Below are 15,127 nucleotides of genomic sequence, written 5' to 3' on the forward strand. Positions count from 1 at the left end.
ATAGTACCCCATTCACTCTAACCTGGGCAGTAGAAAGGGTATAATTACTCTAAATCCATTGTATCATCTTGTTACCGAACCCCATGTGTCTAAGTACCAGGAATATGAATCGCCAATTTATGCAATCAAAGGCTTTTTCAGCATCTGTCCCTAGGAAGACTCATGGGGTTCGGGATGAGCCCGCCACATGAATTAAATATAAAGTTTTAATCGTGTTGTGTCGGACTTCACGCATCTGCACAAATCCCACCTGGTCTTTATGGACCAGGTCAGTTATGTGTTGTTGTATACGTGTTGCCAAGATCTTAGAAAAAAAGCTTCAGATCCGTGTTCAATAAGGATATTGGTCTGTAGCTCCCACATTGGGAGGGATCTTTCCCTTCTTTGGGTATGACCGCAATCACAGCCTTTAAAGATTCAGTATGGAAAGAGCTTGTATCTCCTACACTATTGAACAATTTGACCATAAATGGTCCCAATATCGGGAGAAGAAGTCTAAAGTATTGCATAGTTAACCCGTCTGGGCCCAGTGATTTACCTCCCTTCCCTCTTTTCACTGCCTCTTGGATTTCTTCTATAGTAATTGGTTTTTCCATTTCCTGTCTTACTTCTGGGGTCACACTCCTAACACCTGATGTTGCTATGTTTCCTTCTATTACACTTTGATCCTGGGAACTTGTTTGCAAATTATACAGAGTACTATAGAAATTACCAAACCTCTGTGCTATTTCTCTCGGTAGACACATTTTTTTTCCCTCCTTCCACTGTAATCATTGGTATATAGGTCTTTAACTGTTGTTCCCTCAGCGACTTAGCCAGTTGCTTCCCACATTTATTGCCAAATTCATAGTTCTGTGTCCTGCCTGTCTGTATTGCCCTTTTCGCTTTGTAAATAAGTAATTCAGTTACTTGTCGACGTGTCGTCAACAGCTCCCTTTCTATCACCGAACCCGGGTTCTGTTTGTGTAAAAGTTCTAGACGCAAGATGTCTGTCAGGAGAGATGTTAATTTTACCTCTCTTTCCCTCTTTATCCTTGCCCCATGTTTCATCAAGACACGCCTTATCACCGCTCTATGGGCCTCCCATATCACTCCTAGATCACAGTCTGGCATATCATTAACCTGAAAGTACCATCTTACTTCCTTTTGTACCTCCTCCAGTACCGCTGGGTCCTGCAGCAGGCTTTCCTGCAGCAGGCTTTCGTTCAACCTCCAGGTCGTCATCCCCGGGGGTCGAGAGTCCCCCAGTCTATATTTCAGAGATATTGGTGCGTGATCTGACCAAGTGATTTTCCCTATTCCAACTTATTTAACTGCGTGCAAATGATTATGCGGTATAAGGAAGTAATCTATGCGAGAATATATCTTATGAGGGATAGAGTACAAAGTATAATCTCGCTCTCCTGGATGTGTCAGTCGCCATATGTCTATTAATTTCTCTTTCTGTATCAACTGAAGTATCTGTTTCCGGATACCTGCCGGCACTGCTGATCCACCAGAAGAAGTATCCATACTGGGAGCAAGGGATATATTCATACCCCCCCCCCCCCCCATGATCAGTTGTCCTTCCTGAAATCTCACTAATTCGTCCAAAAACTTCCTTAGGATACATCGTCGTGTATTAGGGGCATAGAAGGAAGCCAAGGTTACCTTCATTCCCTCAATCGTACCTTTGACCATTAAATATTGACCCCCACTATCCATAAGGGAACCTGTACATGACCATGAGGTCTTATCCGAGATTAAAATTGATACCCCCCCCCCTCTTTCCCACTGGGTTCATAGCATGATACACCGTCGGGAAGGTTCTGCTCTTAAGAAAGGGAAGCCCCCCTTTTCTAAAGTCTGTCTTCTGAATAAATGCTATATCACTCCTGGTCCTCTTCAGTTCCTGTAACAGTATCTGCCTTTTCTCTGGGATGTTTAGTCCCTTCGCATTAATTGATGTTATTAATAGGAATTCCATTCCTTAATCCGAAAAAGATACTTTTTCAAATGCAACCCTCGGGAAAAACCAACTCGACCAGTTAAGTAGTGCCCCGTGAGAGAGAGCGGTGCTCCCCCCCCCCCAAAAAAAAACCCACTCAAAGAAACCTGCCCCCCTAGACCTCCCTCTCCCTACCCTAACCTAATATCAAATGGAGAGAGAAAGAGGAGTAACCCCTCCCCCCTCCCCAGCGATATATAAAGCAGTTAGCTTTCAGCACTCTAATTCCTTTCCCCAGTGAGTGCAATCCTAATTGGGGAAAGTGGCTGCGCATGCCCCCTGAGGGTAGAATCCCTACCCCCTCCTCCAGCTCCTTCCATCCACTTCTCCATGTCCCTTTATGTTACTTATTTGCCCTGACCTGGACCTTCGGGCCTTTTGTCAATCTTTCCCTATTTTTGTTTTGATTTTTTAGTTTAAAAGATAAAAGGGACACAAAATACACTCCCCTCCTCCCTTTTCCTCCCTCCCCATACCCTCCCCCCCTCATACCCCCCCCCTTTATACCCTAAAAAAAAAAGGGGAAATAGGATTCCCTTACCCCACCTCACATCTACTTTACCCATTTCCCACTCCCTTCTCCAAGTGCTCCCATAACCCCCCCCCCCTAAAATATTCGAGCATATTTCATCAATCATTTATATAAACCATTTTTATGCCATTTCCTTCAATATAATTCCTGTCTCATACCTCATTATCACTTAGAACATTAGGAAAAACAAGAAAAAAGAGATTCCTGCAAATCATCCATCCCTTCCCCTTTTCCTGAACACAGCTGTAATTGTCGTCAGAGACATCTCGGCCTGGTCAGAACCGCGCCCACAATGGATAAACATCAAATGGAATCCTCAAACCAGAGGCTGTACACCCACATTGGGGGCAGCGCACCCCCCACCCAGAGGAAAAAAAAAAAGAAGGGAACCTCACAGCGCGGTGGTTGCCCTGCCCCCCTTTAAGTACCAGTTCCACCAGGCCGAGCACTTCTTAACTTATATTTATTTCAAGACATACAGTGAATTTTGTACTTCGGTATTATCTCCATCTACATACACAACCTCTCCTTAGGGAGAGCAAGAGGAGTGCTCTGTCACCCACTCCCCTGCCCTCTCCCTCCTCAGGTCCTTTTCAACCCTCCCCCGTTATATACCCAGACGTACTGTTAAATATCCTCCTGAGTATGTCACTTAATTACTTTGTACAATCTGTCTATCTGAGAAGGGCCCCTACAAAAATAAAAAGGGGGGGAGACCCCCCCCCCCTCTATCCACCCTTTCTGTGTCCTTTTGAGTCTATCTTGTCCCTCCTTCCCCATCTATTCCTGTGATTCTTTATGTATACTTGTCCCCCATCCCTCCAAAAACAAAAGAAAAAAAATAGAAAAAGAAAAAAAATCCATTCTGATTCCCCTCAGAAGAAAGAATTGTATCTTTGTGTAGAAATGTGTTAATATGTGTAATATATGACTGCTACATCCCCTACTTTAATAACTTCAGTGTATATCAAACCCGCTGTGTTTTGTACCAAAATGTGTGAAAAAAAAGGAGCGGGGTCCCCCTCCTTTATATTCAGAGATAAATAGGGGGGGGGGAGAAAGAAAAGGAGATCTCACCTCTATACTCTATACTCACCCCCCCAAAAATAACCCGCACCCACCCACCCACCCTATCCCCCCCAAAAAAGGAAGAAAAACTATTTATCTTCCTCCCTACCTACCCCTACCCCCCTCCCCCCATTCCCCCCCCACCCTACCCCCAAACCCCACCTCTAATATACCCATGTTCCCAATTACCACTGCAAAACACAATGTCAACACAATATTACCCCCCCCCCCCCAACCTCTGTCTCCCAATGGTCCCATGATCCTCAGATCCTAATTAGCTAGGGAGAGAGGGGAGACACGAAAAGGGAAGCCCCAAAACCCACATCAACCTCCACCAGTTATTTAACCTTACTATATGAGACCAAAATAATTCCTATAGTTTATGCCCTCTGGGCTTTTGCTGCATCCAGTCCAACACTTCAAATGGTTCAGTCGCCAGTAAGGAAAAAAGCTCAGGATGGTCCGCTCTGGAACGTAACCAAAATGATTGTGGGCCTTTTTTAATCAAAACCGAAATGGGAAATCTCCAACGATACGTTTCCCCCCAGGCCCTCATCCTGTCTTCTGCCAGCATGCTGAAAAGAAGGTCTCTTTCATGTCCTCTGTTGAATCAGAGCTAGAGCACTCCAATCTGCAGGGAACATGAGCTTGCTAACACATTAGGGGGCTTTAGATCTCTGCAGAGAGACCATTGCTTCTGCATGGGTTCTTCTGTGCAACAGGCATGCAGGGAATAGTCGTTTCTACGCCATACAGAGAATAACAGCAAGTCATTACGGTGCATTTAGGATTCGCCAACAGACAATATTTTCTTGAATACATTTTCTTACTTTGTTTGTGGAAGATTATTGTCATTATATTGTACAGTGTTATTTATGGTCACAGGGTGTGGCAATTTTTAGAGGATGTGTGTTTTGAATTTTTTTCCCACATTTTAGATATTTTTAGATTATATTCAATATATGTAACACAGTTTATTGTACCAGAAACAGAATCTGAACCCTCAACCTCTGTTGCGTCCAGCAGTAGCTCTTTTTGCTGAGCCACCTGAGAAGCTGGACAGCATGCTGTCTGAACCCTTGGATAATCTTTTATTTTACTGTGTTTCTAGTGAACCTTGAACTCCTCCCATGAACTTCCTATTTAAGCTATGCAAGTACACTTCCTGTTTGCAAGATTATTTTGCTCTTTCCAGCCCATATCTTGCTTGTTTGTTTACCTGCAGCTGTCCTTATCTCCACTACCACTTGTTACTGACCTTTGACTTGTTCCTTAGCTATGCATCTGCTTAATCCCAACCTGCAACCACTTGTTACTGAACTTTGGCTTGTTTACTGACTACACTTTTGTTTGATCCCTACCTGCTATATCAGCTACCGGACCCAGGCTCCTCACCTCCTGGTGCGGTGATTCTGAGGACTGCCACTTAAAGCGGGGGTTCACCCGAAAAACAAATTTTTAACATTAGATTGAGGCTAATTACGGGAAGCACAATCAGGTGTTTTTTTTTAAATCAATGCAGTACTTACCGTTTTAGAGATAGATGTTCTCCACCGCTTCCGGGTATGGTCTGCGGGACTGGGCATTCCTATTTGATTGACAGCCTTCCGACCGTCGCATACAGCGCTTCACGAGTTGCCGAAAGTAGCCGAACGTCAGTGCGCAGGCGCCATATAGAGCCGCACCGACGTTCGGCTTCTTTCAGCAACTCGTGACGCGCTGTATGCGACGGTCGGAAGGCTGTCAATCTAGTTATCAATCTAGTTATGACCCTTATACTCCACCCCCTACTTAAACCCCAATACTTAACCTCTAAAAGTAAAGAGACCACACCTTAATTTTTAAGTAAAATGGCCACAACAGCCTATTTATTTAAACATTGTAAGGTAAAACTCCAACTCAAAATAATCAAACATATCAAGCATATATATAACAACATTAACACAGACTGTTGGTCTTTTCTGGCAGCCCCCCGACTCCACCACGTCTATAACCAATACACTGCGGGCCAAACTAACACCTTAGGCCTCCAGCCATGTAGTCCGCTCTGAGACAACCGCAGTGCAACCATTACGGTATTCCAACCAACCTTCAGCTGGAATACACTGAAGAGGCACATACTACTGATGAGCCCCCCACCCCCATTTTATAACATTTCCTACTGCCACCATAAAAGACCAACAGAAAATACCACCACTCCTGGCTGTCATGACAACCATCCGCCTGTGCACCTGCAAAAGAAAACACAAACAACAAACAGGTAATGCATAAGGAGGGAGGGTGGTAAAAACTGCCTCCTCCAAGTCTCACTAAAGAATTCTGTCCCCCTCTGTCCCCGCCTCTCCCTTAAGTATAACCACTCCCCCCTCCAGCTCTTCTTGCTCCTACTCACCGCCCCTCTTTACCCTTAACTCTTTCAGTGCACCCTAGACACACAGTCATGCCCGGCCCTGCCCTATTTGTCTCTGTCTTTTTGTTCTGGGCCTCACTCTACAATTGGGCCCTTGTTAAAGTCAAACACTTGATAATTTTTTCTGCTTTCAAAAATAAAATAGGGGGGGGGGGGAGCAGGTTCTTTTCAGATTACCTAGGCTCCATATAAATGGTTATGTGCAGGTGCAGGGTGTGTTAATGAGGTCATCTGCTGAACTCCATTCTTCTAACAGGTTTTCGTGCCCTGAGGGTCAGACAGCAGGAAGTAATGGAGGAGTTTTCAATAGGAGACACTGGAGGCTGAGGCCTGCCCCATACTTGCCAACAGTCCAGATTTTCCCAGGACAATCATGACTTTTGGAGTCCGTCCCGATTAATTTTCCAGGATTTAGCTTTTGTCCTGGGAAAATCAGAAATGTTTTAGGCAAAAAACGGCCACTGGGCTACAAAAAGATGGCCACCGCATTTCCCCTTGTGCTCAGTGGAGAGTCAATCGGGCTCCTCTCTTCAGTGTACAGTGGACATTTCTCCTGTACACTGAAGCCTATTGGCTGCACGGCCCCACCCCTCTCCACTGAACACATGTGAAAGGAACTGTTAGCTGCTACTGCTGGGGACATACTTTACACTGTAATGAAGGAGATCGCCTCTGCCTGGGGACGCTGATGTAAGGAAGGGCTCTGCTTCCTGGGGACACCACAGATGTAAGGAGGGGCTTTGCTGCCTGGGGACACCACAGATGTAAGGAGGGGCTCCGCTGCCTGGGGACACCACAGATGTAAGGAGGTCTCTGCTGCCTGGGGAGACCACAGATGTGAAGAGGGCTCTGCTGCCTGGGGACACCACAGATGTAAGGAGAGACTCCGCTGCCTGGGGAAACCACAGATGTGAGGAGGGGCTCCGTTGCTTGGGGACACCACAGATGTAAGGAGGGGCTCTACTGCCTGGGGACACCATAGATGTAAGGAGGGCTCCGCTGCCTGGGGACACCACAGATGTAAGGAGGGCTCTGCTGCCTGAGGAAACCACAGATGTGAAGAGGGCTCTGCTGCCTGGGGACACCACAGATGTGAAGAGGGCTCTGCTGCCTGGGGACACCACAGATGTAAGGAGGGACTCCGCTGCCTGGGGACACCCCAGATGTAAGGAGGGTCTCCGCTGCCTGGGGACACCACAGATGTGAGGAGGGCTTTGCTGCCTGGGGACACCACAGATATGAGGAGGGCTCTGCTGCCTGAGGACACCACATATGTAAGGAGGGGCTCCGCTGCCTGGGGACACCACAGATGTAAGGAGGGGCTCTGCTTCCTGGGGACACCACAGCTGTGAGGAGGGATTCTGCTGCCTGGGGACACCACAGATATAAGGAGGGGCTCCACTCCCTGGGGACACCACAGATGTGAGGAGGGACTCCGCTGCCTGGGGACACCACAGATGTGAGGAGGGACTCCACTGGGGGCACCTGATGACATCTGGTGGTAGGCGACGTGACAAGTGACACGCTCAGGGCTAGCACTTATTCGGCATTATGGTGAGTTGAACTATTTCATTTTATATTACAATGTAAGAATAGAAATAATGCGCTTCAATCATCCTGACACCATAACCATGGTGCCGGAATGATTGAAGCGCTAACATCAGGTGTTTGGATTATCCTTATTTGCCGATTGTTAGACTCTGGAATACACATATTTCTATTGTGGTGTAGGATCTGGGCCTGCTGTCCCTCCCTCTCTCTTTCCTTCCTTGTCTCTCCTTCCCTCCATGTCTTTCCTTCCCTCCATCTCTCTCCCCCTCTCCCCCTCTCCATCCCTCAGTCATCTCAGACTCTAATCCAGAGGTCTTCAAACTGCGGCCCTCCAGTTGTTCAGGAACTACAATTCCCATCATGCCCAGTCATGTCAGTGTGTTGCAATGCCTCATGGGACGTGTAGTTCTACAACAGCTGGAGGGCCGTAGTTTGAGGATCCCTGCTCTAATCAAACTGCCATTTGAGCCATGCCCATATAAGCCACACCCACTACCTCACGTAAACCATGCCCATTTTCCATTTTTTTCTGGTGCCGCGCCTACAAATGCATGCCCCACCCCTGATTATAATAAGACCCCGCCTACATCAAAAAAAAGTGTCCCTACATTTTTTTTTACAATGTTGCCAACTATGCTGCCCTAGAACATAAAGAACGCTTTTACTTTTCTGAAACAGAGGCACATGAATGGTATAATGGTACATACAGTAGGGAAGCTGGAACTTAGATAAAATTAGTGAACTTAGCCTTAAACCTGAACTGAGAATTGGTAGATTGATCAGCTTTGTTGTCAGAGGAAGTCTTTGTGAATTACAAGGACAGCTGTGCAGAATTACAGTTTTGTGGGGGGAAAACAATAAACCTATTCAAATGTATCTGTGTATATACAGTATTTATTATTATTAATATACAGGATTTATATAGCGTCAACAGTTTGCGCAACACTTTATTTAGTGGTTTGTCTGTTTCACTTTAATCTGTACTTTAACAAATGACAGAGTATGATTTATTGGGCAGTGCAAGCATTTTTATTTTCTCCAGTCTTAAATTACCCATTATTACTGTTGTTTTGTTTATACAGGACTGGTGGAATGCCACATCATTCTCAAACTATTTTCGGACATGGAATGTGATGATCCATGATTGGCTCTTTTATTATGTGTACCAAGACCTTCTGTGGGTAAGGGCCTGGTAGGGAGACAAAAATAGACAACTTATAAAAATAAGTTTCATCTTTAAAACAAGTGATTGATTATCTTTTTCATTTTTTTTTCAGCTGTTGAATAAGAAGTTTCGTTCAGCAGTGACACTGGCCGTGTTTCTCTTGTCCGCTTCTGTGCATGAATATGCCTACTCAGTGGCACTTGGGTATTTTTACCCAGTTGTGTTTTGCCTCTTTGCTATTTTAGGAGGTACAGATGGAGGTTGTTCTGAACCTTTTATTACTGGTATTGTTGGTATCGAGTGGCAGGAATGTGGATTTTAGGTCAATGTTTGGGTTATGTTGGGTTTATGAAAATCTTGCAGGGTCTTCTGCTTTTTGAAGGTTCCAATGACTTCCAATGAAGTAGGTTTTATCAGAAACCACCAACCACATTGGAACAATTGCAAGTTTCTAATTTAACATGAAAGGACATCACCGCAAGCTGTTTAATGACTTTAACATGACTTCTATATCTTAAGCTGAGTACACTCACCCTGGAGCCAGCCTACAGCCAGGAAAGCTACCGACTGGGACTGCATAATGTCAAGGAAAGACCATCCTTGCCCAATGCAAAAGTTAGTTTGGAGAAACTTAAATAGTTTGATCGATTTCAACATACTTTACTATTATTGCTTGCTTTTTTTAAATCTTTGCATATTCAGTGATGGTGGCAAAACTAAAGGGCAATAACCCATAGCAAATAGATCTCAGATAACGAAATCCCTAAACTCTGATCAGCTACCACAGGTTACTGAACTTTTTGTTGAATAAGCTTGACTATGGTTGTTGTAGTTGTTGACTTGAATTTTTTACTTTTGTATTATGTATAGAAATATTTGTACTGTGAATAACTAATCTCTATTATATATTTTTGTGTTTCTTAGTTCTGTTAAATTTCTCAATCAAAGACAAGCAAAAAAGTCCAGTGTTCAATGTAATAGTATGGACCTCCCTGTTCATGGTCAGGGCGTCCAGGTTTCTCTATACTCTCAGGAATGGTATGCACGGATCAATTGTCCACTCACAGAGGTACATTATTAACCTTTATCATTCAAGCAATATTGTGCGTTATACAGAATAGTATATATTATGTAAGATAATAAAAAAACAAAGCAGCCATAAATCACTCACAGTATTCATTTCAAAGTATAGGTCAGAATGATACAACCTTGATGACTAGGTTTACTCTATACTGAGGATATGCAATTAGCGGACCTCAAGCTGTCGCAGCACTACAAGTCCCATGAGGCATAGCAAGTCTCTGACAGCCACAAGCATGAAACCCAGAGGCAATGATGGGACTTGTAGTTTTGCAACAGCTGGAGGTTCCGCTAATTGCATATCCTTGCTCTATACCGGGGGATATGCAATTAGCGGACCTCCAGCTGTTGCAGAACTACAATTCCCCATGAGGCATAGCAAGACTCTGACAGCCACAAGCATGACACCAGAGTCAGAAGCATGATGGGACTTGTAGTTTTGCAACAGCTGGAGGTCCGCTAATTGCATATCCCTGCTCTATACTATAGACTTATCTTTGATCTGGTATTATCTGGTTTGGTCCTATGCAGATATTGTTAACTGGGATTAGGTACAGAACTCTGTAATGTCTTAAAGGGCACACACAAACTGTTTGTATTGTTAAATTTAAGACTAAAACCAGGTGAATAAAAATGTGTGCTGGGAAAAAACACCACAAATCTAGGTGGAAAAGTGAGTACACCCCTCACATTTTTGTAAATATTTTATCTTTTCATGTGACAACACTGATGAAATTACACTTTACTACAATGTAAAGTAGTGAGTTGTCAGCTTGTATAACAGTGTAAATTTGCTATCCCCTCAAAATAACTCAACACACAGCCATTAATATCTAAACTGCTGGCAACAAAAGTGAGTACACCCCCTAAGTGAAAATGTCCAAATTGGGCCCAATTAGCCATTTTCCCTCCCAGTGTCATGTGACTCATTAGTGTTACAATGTCTCAGTGTGAATGCGGAGCAGGTGTGTTAAATTTGGTGTTATCACTCTCATTCTCTAATACTGGTCACTGGAAGTTCAACATGGCACCTCATGACAAATAACTCTTTGAGGATCTAAAAAAATTAATTGTTGCTCTACAAAAGATGGCCTAGGCTATACGAAGATTGCCAAGACCCTGAAACTGAGCTGCAGCACAGTGGCCAAGACCATACAGTGGTTTAACAGGACAGGTTCCACTCAGAACAGGTCTCGCCATGATCGACCAAAGAAGTTGAGTGCACGTGCTCAGTGTCATATCCAGAGGTTGTCTTTGGGAAATAGATGTATGAGTGCTGCCAGCATTGCTGCAGAAATTGAAGAGGTTGGGGGGGGGGGGGGGGGCCCCTTGTCAGTGCTCAGACTATACTCTGCATACTGCATAAAACTAGTCTGTGTGGCTGTTGTCCCAGAAGAAAGCCTCTTCTAAGGATGATGCACAAGAAAGCCCGCAAAGTTTGCTGAAGACAAGCAGACTAAGAACATGGATTAGTGAAACCATGTCCTGTAGTCTGATGAGACCAAGATAAAATTATTTGGTTCAGATGGTGTCAAGCATGTGTTGCAGACAACCAGGTGGTGGAAGTGTCATGGTCTGGGGCTGCATGAGTGCTGCCAGCACTGGGCAGCTACAGTTCATTGAGGGAACCATGAATGCCAACATGTACTGCGACATACTGAAGCAGAGCATGATCCCCTCCCTTCGGAGACTGGGCCGCAGGGCAGCATTCCAACATAACGACCCCAAACACACCTCTTATGCTACTTTCACACTGAGGAGCTTTGCAGGCGCTATAGAGCTAAAAATAGAGCCTGCAAAGAGCCCTGAAAAAAAAAGCTACTTTCCTGGTGCCTCCATGGCAGCATACCAATGGTCATGGCTCCGCCCCCACTGACCCACAGGACCACGTAACTCTCTCAATAAAAAAGAGCTCCCCCCTCAGATAGGCATTCTTTTTTCTGTCCTCATCCCGCAGGATCATTTCAGCCCTACCTCACCATCCATGGTGTAACCGTTGCAGGTTCATGCTCTCCTGCAGGACGGAGTCCTATGGCTTGGGCTGCTAAAGGCGCCAGATAAGTATAGGAGCCCATTTTTTTTGAGGATTTTTTTTGGGGCACTTGTTTACCTCCAGGAGCTTATGCTATCTCCTCTTCAGGTATTTAGGCTGACTATTCCCATCCCGGGTGTCTCCTCCAGTAATAGGGCTTTACCACTATGTAAAGATTCCAGCATTTTCCACTTACCGCCTGTATGTCTCTCTCCTCGGCGGGACGCCGGCGTCTGTCCTCCCCACGAGCTGCAAGCGCTTCGCGCGGGTCACATGACGCAGTTTGTCATCTCGGGGGGGGAGCCGCGGCGACGCGGCCGCGCATGCGCACTGCGCGTTTGGCGGCCATCTTGGTACTCCCAAGACTTTAAAACAGCCTGTCTTTCTCAGTTGAGAGCAGACTGTCAGTGGGATAGCATCGCCAGCACTTGTCTCCTGCTGGATTCCTCTACCAGAGCAATATGGATCCTTGCCAAGGTACTTTTGGACTGGGCAGTGTATGTAAGAAAGGAGTGTGTGTGTTCTCATATATATATATATATATATATATATATATTATATATATATCTTTATTTTTTTTTTTTTTTTTTTGCAGTGTCTTTTTATATGGGGACTTGGACTGTTTATGTTTTTATTTTTTTAAACCAGATAGTAATCATAGGAAATTCTTAATTTGCCCTTAGCTGTCCTGGACATAGTCATGCCAATAAAAGATCCTCAACATTCCACTAGGTAAGGGCTGCTACAGAACAGGTAAAGTATTAGTAATAGAAAAAGAGCACTATCACAGACATACTATAAATCCTTATTCTGGGATTTTGTCTCCGCAGCCCGCAACGAGACGCATCTTACAGATCCTCCCGTGACAGAAGCTCAGGAGGCCATAGGAGTTCAGGCCATCCACACTCTTCAGGCCGCAATTCCAGCAGCCATCGAAGTTCTTCCCACCAGTCCTCTTCCAAACCTAGGGGGATGACTGTTGGGTCTGTGGGAAAAAAGCCCTGCCAGGCAAGTTAGCCTGCGGCCAATGCTTCTTGGAGGCTACTGCAGAAAAACAGGTGTCCACAAGCTCGATAAAGACCTTATCAAAGAATCCATCAGGAATTGGCTGCAGCACAAAGCACTTCTTCTCCTCCTTCTCCCTCGGCTGAGCAAGAGATCGCGGGTCCATCCACCCCATACCCGGGGGAAGAGGGCCTGGACGAGGACTTGGTATCAAATGAGAAGAGATTTCAGCCTTTGACTTTGGTCTGGTGGAGCCATTTGTAAGGGCAGTCAAGGACGCCATTCAGTGGGAAAGAGGGCCTGGAGCCTCCGTCCAAAACAAAAAAATACTTTCCGCATTTAACAAAAAGAGTGTCTAATTTTCCCTTATGGAGGAGATTAAAGGGATCATTCTAGGAGAATGGCAGAAAGTTGATAAGAGGCCTGTCGCTTTAATCGTCTTCAAAAACTGTATCCGTTGGCCGAATTGGATGCTAAGATCTTTGAATCCATTCCAGCTGTGGATGCCTCAGTCATGAGGCTGGCAAAAAATACGACCCTACCACTAGAGGACTCGGTCTCCTTCAAGGATGCTTTAGACCGGAGGATCGATGCAGATCTTAAAAAGATGTACCAAGCAACTGGCGGGGCTTGCAAACCGGCGGTAGCCTTATCGTCTGTTTCCAGAGCCACCAGGGTGTGGACTGACAACATTGAGACAGCTCTCAGAGCAGGCATAGACACCGAGGAAGTCATTAAGGCATTAGATGAGTTAAAGCTGGCATCAGATTTCATGGCAGAAGCAGCGATAGATGTCTTAAGAAGCTCCTCCAGGGCCATGTTGTATTCAATCACGGCCAGAAGAGCCCTATGGTTAAAACCATGGGCAGCAGACCCATCTTCGAAGCAATCGTGGTGTCGCATTCCGTATGATGGGAAAGCACTTTTTGGGGAGAAGATGGATTCGGCAATTTCAAGGGTCACAGGAGGAAAGAGTGGTCTGATCCCTCAAGATAGAAACAGAAGGAAGAGATTTGCTCCCAGGCCTGGAGCTCAGCAGAGAGGAAGGGACTCAAGATCCTATCGCCCGGGTTATAGAAGGGGCTGGAAGGGGTCTCAAGCTTCTTTCCTTAAGTTGGGGAAACCAAAACCCACAACTTCTGTGGGAGATTCCCAAAGTCTTTTTGACTCCCCTGCCACCCAGACCAGCCTAGTGGGTGCAAGACTCAAGGCCTATGCGCAGGTCTGGGTGGAAGGGTGCACCGACCCATGGGTGGTGTCCACCATCCTCAGGGGACATTGGAGGTTCAAATCTCGCCCTCCTCCATACTCTTTCCAAGACACCAAGATCCCGGCGTCCAAAGAGAAAAGGGCAGTATTATTTCAGTACATCCAAATACTGTTACAACAGAAGGCAGTGTTACCAGTCCCAGCTTCAGAGATGAACTCGGGATTCTACTCTCCCGTCTTCTTAATTCCCAAGAAGACGGGGGATGGAGACCCGTACTGGATCTAAAAAAACTGAACAAGTATATCAGACTGGAACGCTTCAAGATGGAGTCTCTGAACACAGTAATCTTATCAGTCCAGCCCGGGGACTGGATGGTTTCCATAGATCTCCAGGATGCATATTGCACATTCCAATAAACAGCCAGTTCCAGCATTTTTACGGTTCAAGGTGGGCGGCCCTATGTCTACAGTTCCAATGCCTCCCGTTTGGAATCTCATCAGCCCAGAACGTTTACAAAGTACTAGGGGCCATTCTAGTGCCTCTCGGGAAAAGGGGATACGAGTACTATATTATTTGGACGATATTCTAATCTTGTCTCAGCAAAAAAGACCTCTTAGAGGAGCACACCCAAACAGTACTAAGCACCTTGTCCAGTTCGGTTGGTTGATCAACATAGCGAAAAGCCAGCTAAAGCCAACACAGAAAATGGGTTACTTGGGGGCCCTATTCAACACCCCGGAGAAATCAGTTTCTCTCCACCGGAAAAGGTTCCAATGTTGGTTCAAAAAGTAAAACGAGCAATGAGTTCCCGCTTCATGTCAGCGTCAGAGTGTCTGAGCCTCATAGGCTCCTTCGCTTCATGCATCCCAATGGTAAAATGGGCCAGATGGCACCTACGGGAATTTCAGCTAGGGTTCCTAGCCCAATGGGGGAAAGAACATCTCAAGCAGAAGATAATTGTGTCCTCTTCGATGAAATCCAGTCTATGGTGGTGGACAAGACCCTCCAATCTATTAACTCCGGACTCCTAGGTCCAATACATGGACCATTCTTACTTCAGACGCCAGCCAACTAGGTTGGGGGCACA

The 15,127-nt window shown here is 45.5% G+C and overlaps 1 protein-coding gene across 1 annotated transcript in view; it reads left to right on the forward strand.

The window, feature by feature from the left end:
- The window catches only part of LOC120929305 (sterol O-acyltransferase 2-like), a 243,464-nt gene that overhangs the window by 191,913 nt on the left and 36,424 nt on the right, over nt 1-15,127 (forward strand). Inside the window, exons 12-14 of the mRNA XM_040340633.1 lie at nt 8,631-8,729; nt 8,826-8,961; nt 9,638-9,782. Coding sequence (XP_040196567.1) covers nt 8,631-8,729; nt 8,826-8,961; nt 9,638-9,782 — 380 coding nt within the window. The remainder of the gene's footprint in view (nt 1-8,630; nt 8,730-8,825; nt 8,962-9,637; nt 9,783-15,127) is intronic.

Source organism: Rana temporaria, chromosome 2 (assembly GCF_905171775.1).
Source record: "Rana temporaria chromosome 2, aRanTem1.1, whole genome shotgun sequence".
Lineage (NCBI taxonomy): Eukaryota > Metazoa > Chordata > Amphibia > Anura > Ranidae > Rana > Rana temporaria.